The sequence below is a fragment of the Scyliorhinus canicula genome, chromosome 24 (genome assembly GCF_902713615.1).
Source record: "Scyliorhinus canicula chromosome 24, sScyCan1.1, whole genome shotgun sequence".
Lineage (NCBI taxonomy): Eukaryota > Metazoa > Chordata > Chondrichthyes > Carcharhiniformes > Scyliorhinidae > Scyliorhinus > Scyliorhinus canicula.
Window position 1 is genome coordinate 6,500,846 of NC_052169.1, and position 13,221 is coordinate 6,514,066.

Below are 13,221 nucleotides of genomic sequence, written 5' to 3' on the forward strand. Positions count from 1 at the left end.
GTGACAAATTTATCAGCGTAAGTCAAACTATTCAAACAGTTTTAGACAAGTTGAGTAGATGGTCTAAGAAATGACAGATTTCCATGTAGGTAAACACACGGCAGTACACATTCGTGTAGGGCTGCTGAGAATTATGTGTACCATGGATAGATGGCCAGTGACACTGTTGGGATGGGAGGAGAAATACCTTCTTTGAAAGGGCAATAATTTTGAATGAGCTTGGATGATGGTTCCAGAATTTTGTATGGTAAGCAGTTTTCCCCCCAGAGTTGCCTCAGAAAAACCCTTGTGTGTTTACCATTATCTTGCTTCCTATGCGTTATATGAACAAGAGCTCTTGTAAAAATAAGAGAAATTAGATGAGAATCTCAGCTGGTGGTTTCTAGTATTGTAGTTACACACTGCTCTTTTTAAAATATAAGACACATACATTTTAAAAACCGATAGGGTCAAGAAATGCAATGATTGAATGAAAAACTTTCAACTTTGCATGTTGAACTGAAAGTGTCCTAGTCTGTGTTTACACAAATTTGTGAGGAAAACCTTTTTTAAAATTTTCAGCATGTTACTCATTCTCATTCAAATGACCCAGTGGTTTCCAAAAGTGCACGGTATCGCTTATGATCTAATAGTTAACTCTTAATCGCAGTGACTTGCTGACTGGCATTCATGTATCATGCCTACAATGTCCTCAGCCACTTGTACGCTGAAAGGTATTGCACACAGAGCCAGCTGTGCCAAAGGTAAATTAACCAATCAAAATTATTTACAATTAAATAATGTAAATAATTTGCAATGACAAATATGCAGTACAGCAATACATCTAGATTGTCCACTTTAGAAAACAAAAATCAGATTCTGATTATAGACCTGCCAGTGCCTCGGCTCGAGGAATTCACATGCACTGCCTACACCAAATATTCACTAAGTTCTACAGTTTGAACCATTACATTGCCATTTCTCTTTTTACAGTTCAGGGACCTGTGTCATGAGCATATGCATGTGATGTCAGGGTGCTAAAGGTGATGGATATTCTAAACAATGCCCTGACAATGTCTCCCAGTCTTGTAGAGTTTGTATCTTATATTATTGTTCCAAACTTAATCCAATGTTGAATACATAAAAGGCTTTTTTTTAATGGTTGAAAATAAATTTAGATGGCACAGAACTTAATAGATTACTTCTACTTTACAGACTGCTGTTTGGAGACTGACTGTATCCTATCTAGATATAATTGGTTACCTAATTGTAATATTTACTTACTAATGTTAAGGAATGTCTCAGTTCTCATAATTAAATTGATATGGAAATATCACTGGAACGACTGGTACGAAACCCACTTCCTTAGCCATTCATTTTCATAGTTTTTAAACCAACCTCCGCCTTCAAACCCCTCGCCCCTGGTACGTTTATGGGAAGGAACAGCTATTCATTATAGCTTGAGCCAGCAAAGAACGAGGAAATGGCTCAAATGTTAGCTGAAACTTTGGGCAAATATTGGAAAAGTCCTTTACTGGTGTGCCAAAGAGTTAAAGAAAGAAAGGTTGGTCGGAAGGACGACCTTGCAGGTGATGATCTAGCAGCAGTGGCAGTATTTTATTGTATGTGAAGTACTTTTGGACATCTTGAGAAATGTGATCTGACCCTATATAGATATATTGATATAATATATATATATATATATATATATATATATATATATATATATATATATATATATATATATATATATATATACTGAACTGGCAGTATTCTTCCAGTGATAATTACATTGGCAATGGGTACTCGTGAGGTTTCTGCCCACATATATTAGATTTAACCCCAGCTACACATACATCTGCGATGTACCTCTTGGAACATGTGGATTTTCTTAACCCTGCCCCCTCCTTCAAACCAGGTAAATGTTTTTCAGAAGAGCGTTATCTATTCTACCATCAAAGTCTCTCGTTTCTGATGATTTAATGAATAGTTTTTGATTTAGAACATTTCAGTGCGACCTTTTTCCAATGCCCTTTATCACCCTGCTGCACTGCTTTGAAGTGAATTTTTGTTATGTACATTTACAGTGATGCTTATCTGTGTGATCCTCAGATGTAGCAAACCACAGAGTAATATGGTAAGTAACTTGCTCAAAGTAAGTTAAACAGTCTTTGAAATGCTTGAGCAAACATGGAGGATAAAAGATGCATGTTTCGTTCTAGCAAGTTCATTATGTCCGCTGGAGACGTGCTTTGAAACACAAGGGGCACTAACCGTGTATTAAAATAGTAAATTCCTGCTGTTTGCAAAGTATAGTCTTGTAAAGTATTTTGAACCAAGAGAACAAAGTGTTTATTCGTTATCATTTTGCTGTGCCTTAAACATGGTGAGCCTTTCGTTTTCCTTGCATGTTCTTTCATCTAAATCCCCCACCTCATCGTTCTCTCCAGAATCTGGGGTACAAATCTGTGGGTGTTGGCATTCTTATGCTACCTCCATTAAAGTGGCCATCATTCTTCTTTGAACCGAGGCAGTCAGTCGGTGACATTATAATCATCTTTATTATTGTCACAAGTAGGCTTACATTGACACTGCAATGAAGTTACTGTGAATATCCCCCAGTCGCTACAGTCCGGCGCCTATTAGGGTACACAGAGAGAGTTCAGAATGTCCAATTCACCTAACAGCACATCTTTTGGGACTTGTGGGAGGAAAATGAAAATCGCTTATTGTCACAAGTAGGCTTCAAATGAAGTTACTGTGAAAAGCCCCTAGTCGCCACATTCCAGCGCCTGTTCGGGGAGGCTGATACGGGAATCGAACCGTGCTGCTGGCCTGCCTTGGTCTGCTTTCAAAGCCAGCGATTTAGCCCTGTGCTAAACAGCCCTAAACCGGAGCACCCGGAGGAAACCCATGTACACACGGGGAGAACGTGCAGATTCTGCACAGACAGTGACCCAAGCCGAGAATCGAACCTGGAGCTGTGAAGCAACAGTGCTAACCACTGTGCTATTGTGCCCATCATGCACGCTCTTTGTGAATGCAAGCCTTTCAAACCAGCGGTCTTTGTTTCACTAAATCTCTGGAAGTTTATATCTTTCTCACCTGTTACCTGAGTGTGGCAAATTGGCTCAGTTTGTTGCCCTCTTGCCTCTAAATCAAAAGTTATGGTCCAAGCAGCACTTCAGGGTTTGTGTGCGAAGACTGAGAAAATGTAGTACAGAGAGAATGATGCATTGTTGGAGGTACATAATTTGGATGAAATTCAATTCTGTCATGAATTTGGGAACAAGTCTCAGTAGTTCACTGTTTTTATCCAAAATTGAATATCTCTCTAAAAGTTCTAGCCTCTTTTATTTCATGGTATGTGGGCGTTGAGGTGAAGCCAGTATTTGTTGCCCATCTTAATTGCTCTTGAACTGAGTCTCGCTAGGCCATTTCAGAGGGTGGTCAAGAGTCCAACTACATTGCTGTGGGTTTGGAATCATATGTAGGTCAGACCAAGTAAGGACGGCAGATTTCCTTCCCTAAAGGATGTAGTGAACCAGGTGGGGTTTTAAAATAATCGTCGGTGATAGTTGTCATGGTCACCGCTACTGAGACTAGCTTTATAACTCCAGATTTATTAATTGAGTTTAAATTCCACCAGCTGCCGTGAATTAAAATGTCACCAGCTGTCTCCGGAGCATTAGCCTGAGCGTCTGGATTGCTAGTCCAACCTACACTTCCATCTCCCTCATGTATAAAACAGTGATTATATTTTTTAAGCGCTAACTTAAAAGAAATTCATGGGCCTAACATATTACTCAAGTCCTTTCCAAATTTGCATGTACAGGTAAATTATATCTTTGATATCTAGAAACACGGTAGCATTGTGGATAGCACAATTGCTTCACAGCTCCAGGGTCCCAGATTCAATTCCCGGCTTGGGTCACTGTCTGTGCGGAGTCTGTATATTCTCCCCGTGTGTGCGTGGATTTCCTCCGGGTGCTCCGGTTTCCTCCCACAGTCCAAAGATGTGCGGGTCAGGTGGATTGGCCATGCTAAATTGCCCATAGTGTCCAAAATTGGCCTTAGTGTTGGGTGGGGTTACTGAGTTATGGGGATAGGGTGGAGGTGTGGACCTTGGGTAGGGTGCTCTTTCAAAGAGCCGGTGCAGACTCGATGGGCCGAATGGCCTCCTGCACTGTAAATTCTATGAAACATATCCCGCTCAGGATTCACATTTAAGACTATAGAACCATTACATAGTAACATCAGTGTCTGACAAGGTCATTGTGGATGTGGTAAAATCCACATTAGATGCCTGTGTGTGGTCCAACGTAGCAAAAAACACGTGAACCCGGATTGTGTTGTCTGACCCGTGAGGTGAGTTATAATCAGCATTATTGGTTTTCGGAGGTACCATGCTTAACTAGTGAGAACAAGCAATATATTCCCAGACTTCTGCTAGTCCTGACTGCTCTGGGGGACCATTTACCATCCCATTTTACTCTTCTTCCTTGTGGTTGACACAGTTAAGTTTTGGGATGGGGAGGAGTGGAAAATCTTTGCAAGTCAGTACCTTCCTAATGTTGAATGCCAAACACCATGTTGGAGAATCTATTGCTGCACCAACTCGGCACTTTGTCTTGCTTTGAACAATAGAGACACATGAGCTTGTGGTTTTCTGAGGAATCTCTTAAATGTATTTTACAGTCACTTCCTTTATTGGATTATTAATTTGACCAATTCTGTGTGAGCACACCTGTTGTGCAGTGTGCACTGTATCATGGAACTGCCATTTCTTCTTTTCTTGCAGGCTGCTTCAACAGAAAAGTCCTCATTGAGCACTGTTGGGGAGAAGAGCCCAACAAAGGGTCGACAGCCCAGAAAAATTGACTTACGGGCACGCTATTGGGCCTTTCTTTTCGACAATCTCCGACGAGCAGTGGATGAAATTTATGTCACGTGTGAGTCGGACCAGAGTGTGGTGGAATGTAAGGTATGATCTTTGTTTCTTTTTGTGTTCGATAATTTTACCCATCTACATTTAATCATGTGGCAACAGAAGTATTTAACCCAACATTTCAGGTGAAGTACTGCAATGTATTAATGGTATGTTAATTGTATTGTCAAGGTGAAAGCTAAACAAGTGAAGGGTATTGATTAAGAAAGACTTTACCCCTTCAAGGGCCTGTCAATTTAATTGGTCCATTTGTTAATTTGTTTATTTTTTTGTTCCATTGTTTTACTCAAAAGAGTGTAAAAAAAGAATCTTTTGGGACACTGTGTGTGAATAGGTAGGAGTTGGACATGTAATGCTGCCTTCTGTAAATAAGCCAAGTATCGTGAAAAGGATTTGTGTTTAGTTTCATGCTTTTCCCCCCTAAAATTTAAAATGCCCAATTTTTCCTCCCCAATTAAGGGACAATTTAGCGTGAAACGTGTTGTGTACTGTTTTAATAATCAGAGTATCCAACCCCCCTCCCCGTACATTGGTACTGAGGGGAGGGTACCCTGTTTCTCCAACACAAAATTAGTGTTTGTACCGTTTGGCCTTGTATATATTTTTTACTGTTTTAATAGAAAGATATGGCCAATCCACCTTTCCTGCACATCTTTTTGGGTTGTGGGGCTGAGACCCACACAGCCACTGAGAGAATGTGAAACTCCACACAGATAGTGAACTGGGTCCGGGATTGAACCCGGGTCCTCAACGCCATGAGGCAGCAGCTAACTACTGTGCCACCATGCCACCCTTAGTTTCATGCTTCACCATGTTGCTTAGGACTCAATTAACACAATCAAATCAAGTAATTTTCAGCAATTCTCAAAGGAATGATGTTGCTATGTAAAGCCTGTGAGCGGAGCTGTTCTTTCTCCTCCAATCAAACAGGAAAGCATATTTCTGAACGGTGTGCAGTATGGAATCTACAATATAAATATTAAAACACAGGGGAAATCATTTTGTTCATCAAAAAAGTTACACCAGTTTCGAAGATTGAACCAATCGAAGTATAAGTGATAGATGTAATTATTAAACTGATTTTAAAAAATGTTCTGAAAATATATGAAAGGCTTGAGAATGGAATGAGGAAGAAGGCAGTTTACATAGAATGTACAGAATATGTACAATTGCCTTATTCTTAAATTTAGAGTACCCAATTATTTTTTTTCAATTAAGGGGCAATTTAGCGTGGCCAATCGACCTATCCTGCACATCTTTGGGTTGTGAGGGTGAAACCCACGCAGACACGCGGAGAATGTGCAAACTCCTCACAGACAGTGACCCAGAGCCGGGATTCGAACCCGGGTCCTCAGCGTCGTAGGCAGCAATGCTTACCACTATGCCACCGTGCTGCCCCTAATCGCCTTATTCTTGATCCAAACTCGTATAACTACCTCCATTTCCCGAAAGAATGAACAGGATCATCTAGCCTTTTGCCTCCATGTTTAAGCCTGAATGGTTGTTTTCTGCAGAAGATATTTCTCTGATTCCGGCAGCATTGAAACTACAATTTTCCATGAGTGTTTGATGAGCATAGCATTTTGATTCCTCGTGTCACATCCTTAGATCCAAAGCTAAAGAGGCGAATTATATATTGACTGAATTAGCATCCTGACGGAAAGGGATATGTCAGCTGCAATGGAGATTTACATGAGTTGTTATGCAAAGGGAGCCTGCTTGCTGACTGTCAGTTTGGGTTCACGAGGGTTACTCAGCTCCTTGACCTAATTAAACATGGACAAAAGAGCTGAATTCCAGAGATGAGAGTGACTGCTCTTGACAGCAAGGCAGCATTTGAATGAGTACAGCATCAAGGAGCCCTAACAAAACTGGAGTCGGGTGGATTCTTCACTGGTTGGAGTCATACCAGGTGCAAAGGAAAACGGGTGTGGTGGTTGGAGGTCAATTATCTCAGTTCCAGGAAGTTCCTCAAGTAGTGTCCTAGGCCCAACCATCTTAAGCTGCTTCATCACTGACCTTCCTTCCATCATAAGGTCAGAAGTGGGGATTTTCGCTGCTGACTGCACAATGTTCAGCACCATTCATGACTCCTCAGATAATGAAGCAATCCGTGCCCAAAAGCAACAAGACATGGACAATAGGCATGGCCGACAAGTGGCAAGTAACATTTGTGCCACACAAGTACCACACAATAACAATAATCTTTATTAGTGTCCCAAGTAGGCTTACATTAACACTGCAATTAAGTTACTGTGAAAATCCCTGAGTCGCCACATTCCGGGTCCTGTTCGGGTACACACAGGGAGAATTCAGAATGTCCAATTCGCTTCACAAGCACGTCTTTTGGGACTTGTGGGAGGAAACCGGAGCACCCGGAGGAAACCCATGCAGACACGGGGAAAACGTGCAGACAGTGACCCAAGCCGGGAATCAAACCCAGGTCCCTGGTGCTGTGAAGCAACAGTGCTAAGCACTGTGCCAACGTCCCGGCAATTGACCACCTCCTACAAAAGTATCTAACCATCGCCCCTTGACATTCAATGGCATTACTATCGCTACGTTCCCCACTATCAACATCCTGGGGGTCACCATTAATCAGAAACTGAACTGGACCCAGCCATATAAAAACTTTGACTAAAAGAGCAGGTCAGAGGCTACAATACCTGCGGCGAGGAACACGCCTCCTCACAGTCCAAAGCTTGTCCACCATCTAGAAGGCAAAAGTCACGACTATGATGGAATACTCTTCATTTGCCTGGAAACGTGCAGCTCAAAACAACACTCAAGAATCTCAACACCATCCACGAAGGTGGCCTGCTTGATTGCCCACTCTTCCAAAAACATCTACTCACCCTACAACCGACGCACACTGGCAGCCGTGTGTACCATCTACAAGGTGCACTGCAGGAACTTATGAAGGCTCCTTGGGCAGCACCTTCCAAACCCAGAACCACTACCATCTGAAGGACAAGGGTAGCAGACACATGTAAACACCACCACCCGTACGTTCCCCTCGAAGTCACTCACCACCCTGACTTGGAAATATATTGCCGTTCCTTGACTGTCACTGTCAACATTTTCTGCTTTCTTGCTTAACTTGGGTTGTGCGAGTTTGTCTGCATTCAATTTCGAAACAGAAGTGAGTAGCTGTTGGCTGGAGAAATGTTGATCGCAGTGAATGCATTGTTTGTTTACAGTAGATGGCAGTATTGAGGTTCAGCATTCTTTGGGAATTCTTTTGTTTCCTGCTTCATGTCTGAATTGGGCTTTTAACCCTTCCTAGTACGTGGCATATCACAACATTCCTGCAAGACGTCTGATTATAAAGTGAGATTAATGACCAATTTTAAATAGTGCATGGGTGGCATGTAATTCCTTGTGCATTATCTGCCCAGTTTTTGATAACCCTGTTCTCATTATAAACTCTTTTTAGACTCTGCTCTTAATTCATCTTCGTCGAAATTACCAATCAGAAGGATTTTCAGGACCAGGCTTTGCTACCCCTGTCACCGAGCAGTTTTGAACTTTGCAGTGCTGATCTTTCATTAAGTCAATTAATTTTTTTAATTATTCTGCTCTCAGTTCTAAGTTATGCAGGACTGAGGGAAAATAATTTGTTACGCATTTGCTGTAAACAGGACTTGAAAATGTAAGTTCCGCTTATTATTCCACCTTAGTGTCAGCTTCACTCAGTAGCAACCTTTCCTCAAGGTTAAGGATTCAAGCTCTACTTAGATTTGAATACATATTCTGGACTAACATTTCAGTGCAATGCAGAGATATTCATTGCTGGAGGTGCCATCTCTTGGGTGAACTGTTAAACGGAACCTCTTTGCCTGTCCATTTCATTCTAATGGATATAAAGGATTTCAGGGAGTTTGTCCTGATGCCTTGGTCAACATTCCTCCCTCAACCAACATCAATGAAAATAGTTGAACTGGCAATTCATCTAATCCACTGCTCGTGGGGTCTTGCTGTGTGAAAGTTGGCTGGTGTACACCTGAACATACAAATTAGGAGCAGGAGTAGGCCACTTGGCCCTTCAAGTCTGCTCCGCAATTCAGTAAGATCATAGACGATCTGATGGTGACCATAACTCCACATTCCTGCCTACCCTTGATAACCTTCCACCTCCTTGCTTATCAAGAATCTATCTACTTATAGAACTTACAGTGCAGAAGGAGGCCACTCGGCCCAGCGAGTCTGTACCGGCCCCCGGAAAGAGCACCCCACTCAACCCCACACCTCCACGTAACCCCGCCTAATCTCCCTGGACACTAGGGGCAATTTAGCATGGCCGGGCAGCAGGGTAGCATGGTGGTTAGCATAAATGCTTCACAGCTCCAGGGTCCCAGGTTCGATTCCCGGCTGGGTCACTGTCTGTGTGGAGTCTGCACGTCCTCCCCCTGTGTGCGTGGGTTTCCTCCGGGTGCTCCGGTTTCCTCCCACAGTCCAAAGATGTGCGGGTTAGGTGGATTGGCCATGCTAAATTGCCCGTAGTGTCCTAATAAAAGTAAGGTTAAGGGGGGGGTTGTTGGGTTACGGGTATAGGGTGGATACGTGGGTTTGAGTGGGGTGATCATGGCTCGGCACAACATTGAGGGCCGAAGGGCCTGTTCTGTGCTGTACTGGTCTATGTTCTATGTTCTATCTTTGGAGTGTGGGCAAACCGGAGCACCTGGAGGAAACCCACGCAGACACTGGGAGATCATGCAGTCTCCGTACTCGCAGTCTGGAATTGAACCTGGGACCTTGGAGCTGTGGAGCAACAGCGCTAACTACTGTGGTACCATGTCGCTCCTTCTGCTGTTAAAAATATTCAAAGACTCGGCTTCTACCACCATTTGAGGAATAGAGTTCCAAAGACTGTCAATCCTCTGAGAGAAAGCAATTCTCTATGGTTGATCCTTTATTTTTACACAGTGGCCCCTAGTACTAGATTCTCCAAACAAGAGGTAATATCCTCTCCATATTGACCCTGTCACGACCCCTCAATATCTTTTTTGTTGGCCTCTTTAAAACTCCAGTGGATGCAGGATCCAACCTTTCTTCATAAAATAACCCCCCCCCCCCCCCCCCCAATCCATCCAGGTATTAAGTTAGTAAACCTTTTCTGAACTGCTTCCAATGCATTTGCATTCTTCCTTGCATAAGGAGACCAATACTGTACACAACACTCCGATGTGGTCTCACCAATGGCCTGTTTAGTTGAAGCATATCCTCCCTACTTTTGTATTAAATTCACCTTGCAATAAACAATAACATTCTATTAGCTTTCTTAATTACTTGCTGTACCTGCATACATATCTTTTGTGATTCATCTAGATCCCTCGGCAACTCAGAACTCTGGTGTGTTAACTCAGAGAAGCAAGAGAGACTAATTCAAACGTAATTCATTTATTTGTGACCTTCATTGGTTTGTTCTGAGAACATGCTAAAAGGCTGTGTATGTGCACATTCGTCTTCCACACTGATCATTCAGAGGCATGAATGAATTGCTAGAAACTGGCGTTGTGCATTTTTTAAATGGTGGAGTTGGGTTACTATTTTTGGAGGAAATTGTGCAAAATCGCATTACTACAGAACTGTTACAGTGCAGAAGGAGGCCATTTTGCCCACCATGTTTGCTCCAAAGTTGCTATTGGTTAATTGTGTTATGGGCCAGGGTTTAGAGAACTCCAAAGTATATTATGGAGTTCACCTGACCTCTAACTGTTCATTGAATTTGGCTAGGATGAGCACAAGAGCCTGCCTTTCAGGTGTTATTCAACAGAGTTCTCACTCAACGCAACACAAATGTCCAGCCCAGCTCCACCCACACAGTGACATCTTTTAGTCAAAAAATAAGGTTAATTTTATGAATTTAGTTAACATTTGTATAAACTCACACATGCAAGAATGTTTATCAACTACAAACATAAAGACCCCACACAGCTACAGTAATCTATGTAGAACCCTTAACAAATTCCCCTTTAACTGTTCCAATTCAATAACAAAATCGAAGTAAAACCAGAAACCCCTTTTTAAAAGTGTGGCCCAGCACACTGCATTCTTACTGGTATAAGACTTGTTGTTGATACTCTTGTTCCCCTTTCCAAACAGCAGGTTTGAATTCCTTCCAGAAAGCAATTATCTCTTTTAAGTTACCATGTAGTCAGGAAGCAGCTTTTAAAATGAAGATAGAGAAACAACTTTCAACCTGTGCAGAGCAAACCAGTCCAAAACTCAAAGTAAAACTCCACAGAGCCACAGCCCAGCTCCACCCACACAATGACATCACTGAAGCCATGTGATGAGGCAAAAACATTTCTTAAAGGGACAGTTCCCATGACAATTGGAATAAATAATTAATTCCATTGTAGGGAGTATGAACTGACTCAAAATTATCATATTTGAGCTGAGGTAGGCAATGTGGTGGCTTTTACTGCAGAAAGAAGTTCTCCTGACCTAAGCGACGTCTTTAATTTCACGATGTTGCAAGCAGAGAGGTATGTCGGTTCATTCTCGTTGACTGTTAAGCAAGTTGGGTATGAACATCAGCTGTCAAAATTGGAGCAAGCTTTTCCATTAGCGGTAGCATTCCCACCTCTGAGCCAGGAGGCAGAGGGTTCGAACCTCACCCCAGACATTGGTGTTGAGTGGAGACAAGAGCTCTGCCTCTCAATTCTGGGATGATATTCAGTGAGATGCCTATGGCTGGTGGGTATGGGTGCCTTTTCCCCCATTGTAAGAGGGTGTGGAAGCTCATTAAATCATCCCACCATCTAGGATTAGCCACTTTACCAGCTGGTACAAAGGTGGCTGTGGCCACGGAAAGAACGTTCATGATGTGGTCTACCACACAGTTTATTAGCCTGCAAATCCTTCCATGATACAGAGGATGTGAAAACAACTGTTTGAATCATGAATGGAGATCATGTTAGTTGAACTGGGGTTTACAAGCATTCTAATTACTTTGTTACAGAATATAAAACTCTTCCAAGGATTTGAAAGTAATCTGGGAGGTAACAACAGTCCTTCTGTGTTCTTGTTTAATTTGGGTAGATACCTACATGGTGTGTTTTACTTTCTAATAGGCCTGTATTATTATTGATTACAGTGTAATTCTGATGATCCGTATAATGTCATATGCTCAGTTGACAGGGACTCTGATGTCCTGTTGTGGTTGCATGTGCAGATGCGAAGATTGTGGTTAGGTTATGGACTGTTTGCCATATAAGAAGATCAGCCGGGTTGTATATTTTTCTTTCCTTACTCAAGACAGTGCCGTAGGCTATACAATGGCAGCGAATAGCTCAAAATTCACATGTTTAAACCACAAAATGCATTCAACTGCGAGTAGCTTGATGCTCCAGGCTAATGGATCAGATAATAAATGACTGTAGTAGCTTACGGGGAGGCAGACAATTTATTTTACGTGGCCAGGTTACCCTGAGGGTTTTATAAATGCACTCTGTAGTAATAACTACAAGTGATGTCAAACAGGGCTTTATGTGCTAACCGTTCTCCTTCCTGCCCTTGGCCATTCCATCTGTATATTGACCAATAAGGAATTATGAATATTAGTGTTGTTATTCCATTTTGCTTGCTGTATACCACCAATAAATCAGTCTGGAACTGTAAAGAAAAAATGTCTCGGTATGGGACAGACATGCAAACCTTAAAGTACTTGGCCAAACCCAACAACATTTAGTTTCAAGTAGTGGAAAATGCACATCTGTAGAGTCACAAGTTACAGAATAATTTACAACGTACTTTTTAATAATGTGGAACAAAATAAAACTGCAATTAATTTGTTTTCTGCAGTTTCTCACAGGGTCCCAGGTTCGACTCCTGGCTTGGCAGTGCTCCGGGTGCTCCGGTTTCCTCCCACAGTCCAAAGATGTGCAGGTTAGGTGGATTGGCTGTGCTAAATTGTCCTTCGTGTCCAAAAAGGTTAGCTGGGGTTAAGTGATCGGGTGGAGGTGTGGGGATAGTGGGCTAGGGTGGAGGTGTGGACTAAGGTGGGGTGCGCTTTCCAAGGGCCGGTGCAGACTCCATGGGCCGAATGGCCTCCTTCTCCATTGTAAATTATATGGTTCTATGATATTGCAATGGGAAGGCAACATTTGTTAAGTTATACATCAGGATATTTTGTTGGATGGATGTTGTCTTGCACTTTTAAAGACTATAGTTTTAAATTATAGTTTAAAGTCTGCAGTTCTGCCAACATGCTTTGCCATTTAGTTTGGATATGGAGAGGATGTCCTTAGACTTGAATTCCTTAGTAGCTATCTCAATCTGCTGGTAGT

General features: G+C 42.2%; 1 protein-coding gene across 2 annotated transcripts in view; it reads left to right on the forward strand.

The window, feature by feature from the left end:
• Positions 1-13,221, forward strand: part of scaper (S-phase cyclin A-associated protein in the ER) — a 347,711-nt gene that overhangs the window by 37,068 nt on the left and 297,422 nt on the right. For both annotated transcript variants that reach the window (XM_038784220.1, XM_038784221.1), the window contains exon 4: positions 4,781-4,963. In XM_038784220.1, the coding sequence (XP_038640148.1) occupies positions 4,781-4,963 (183 nt within the window). The remainder of the gene's footprint in view (positions 1-4,780; positions 4,964-13,221) is intronic.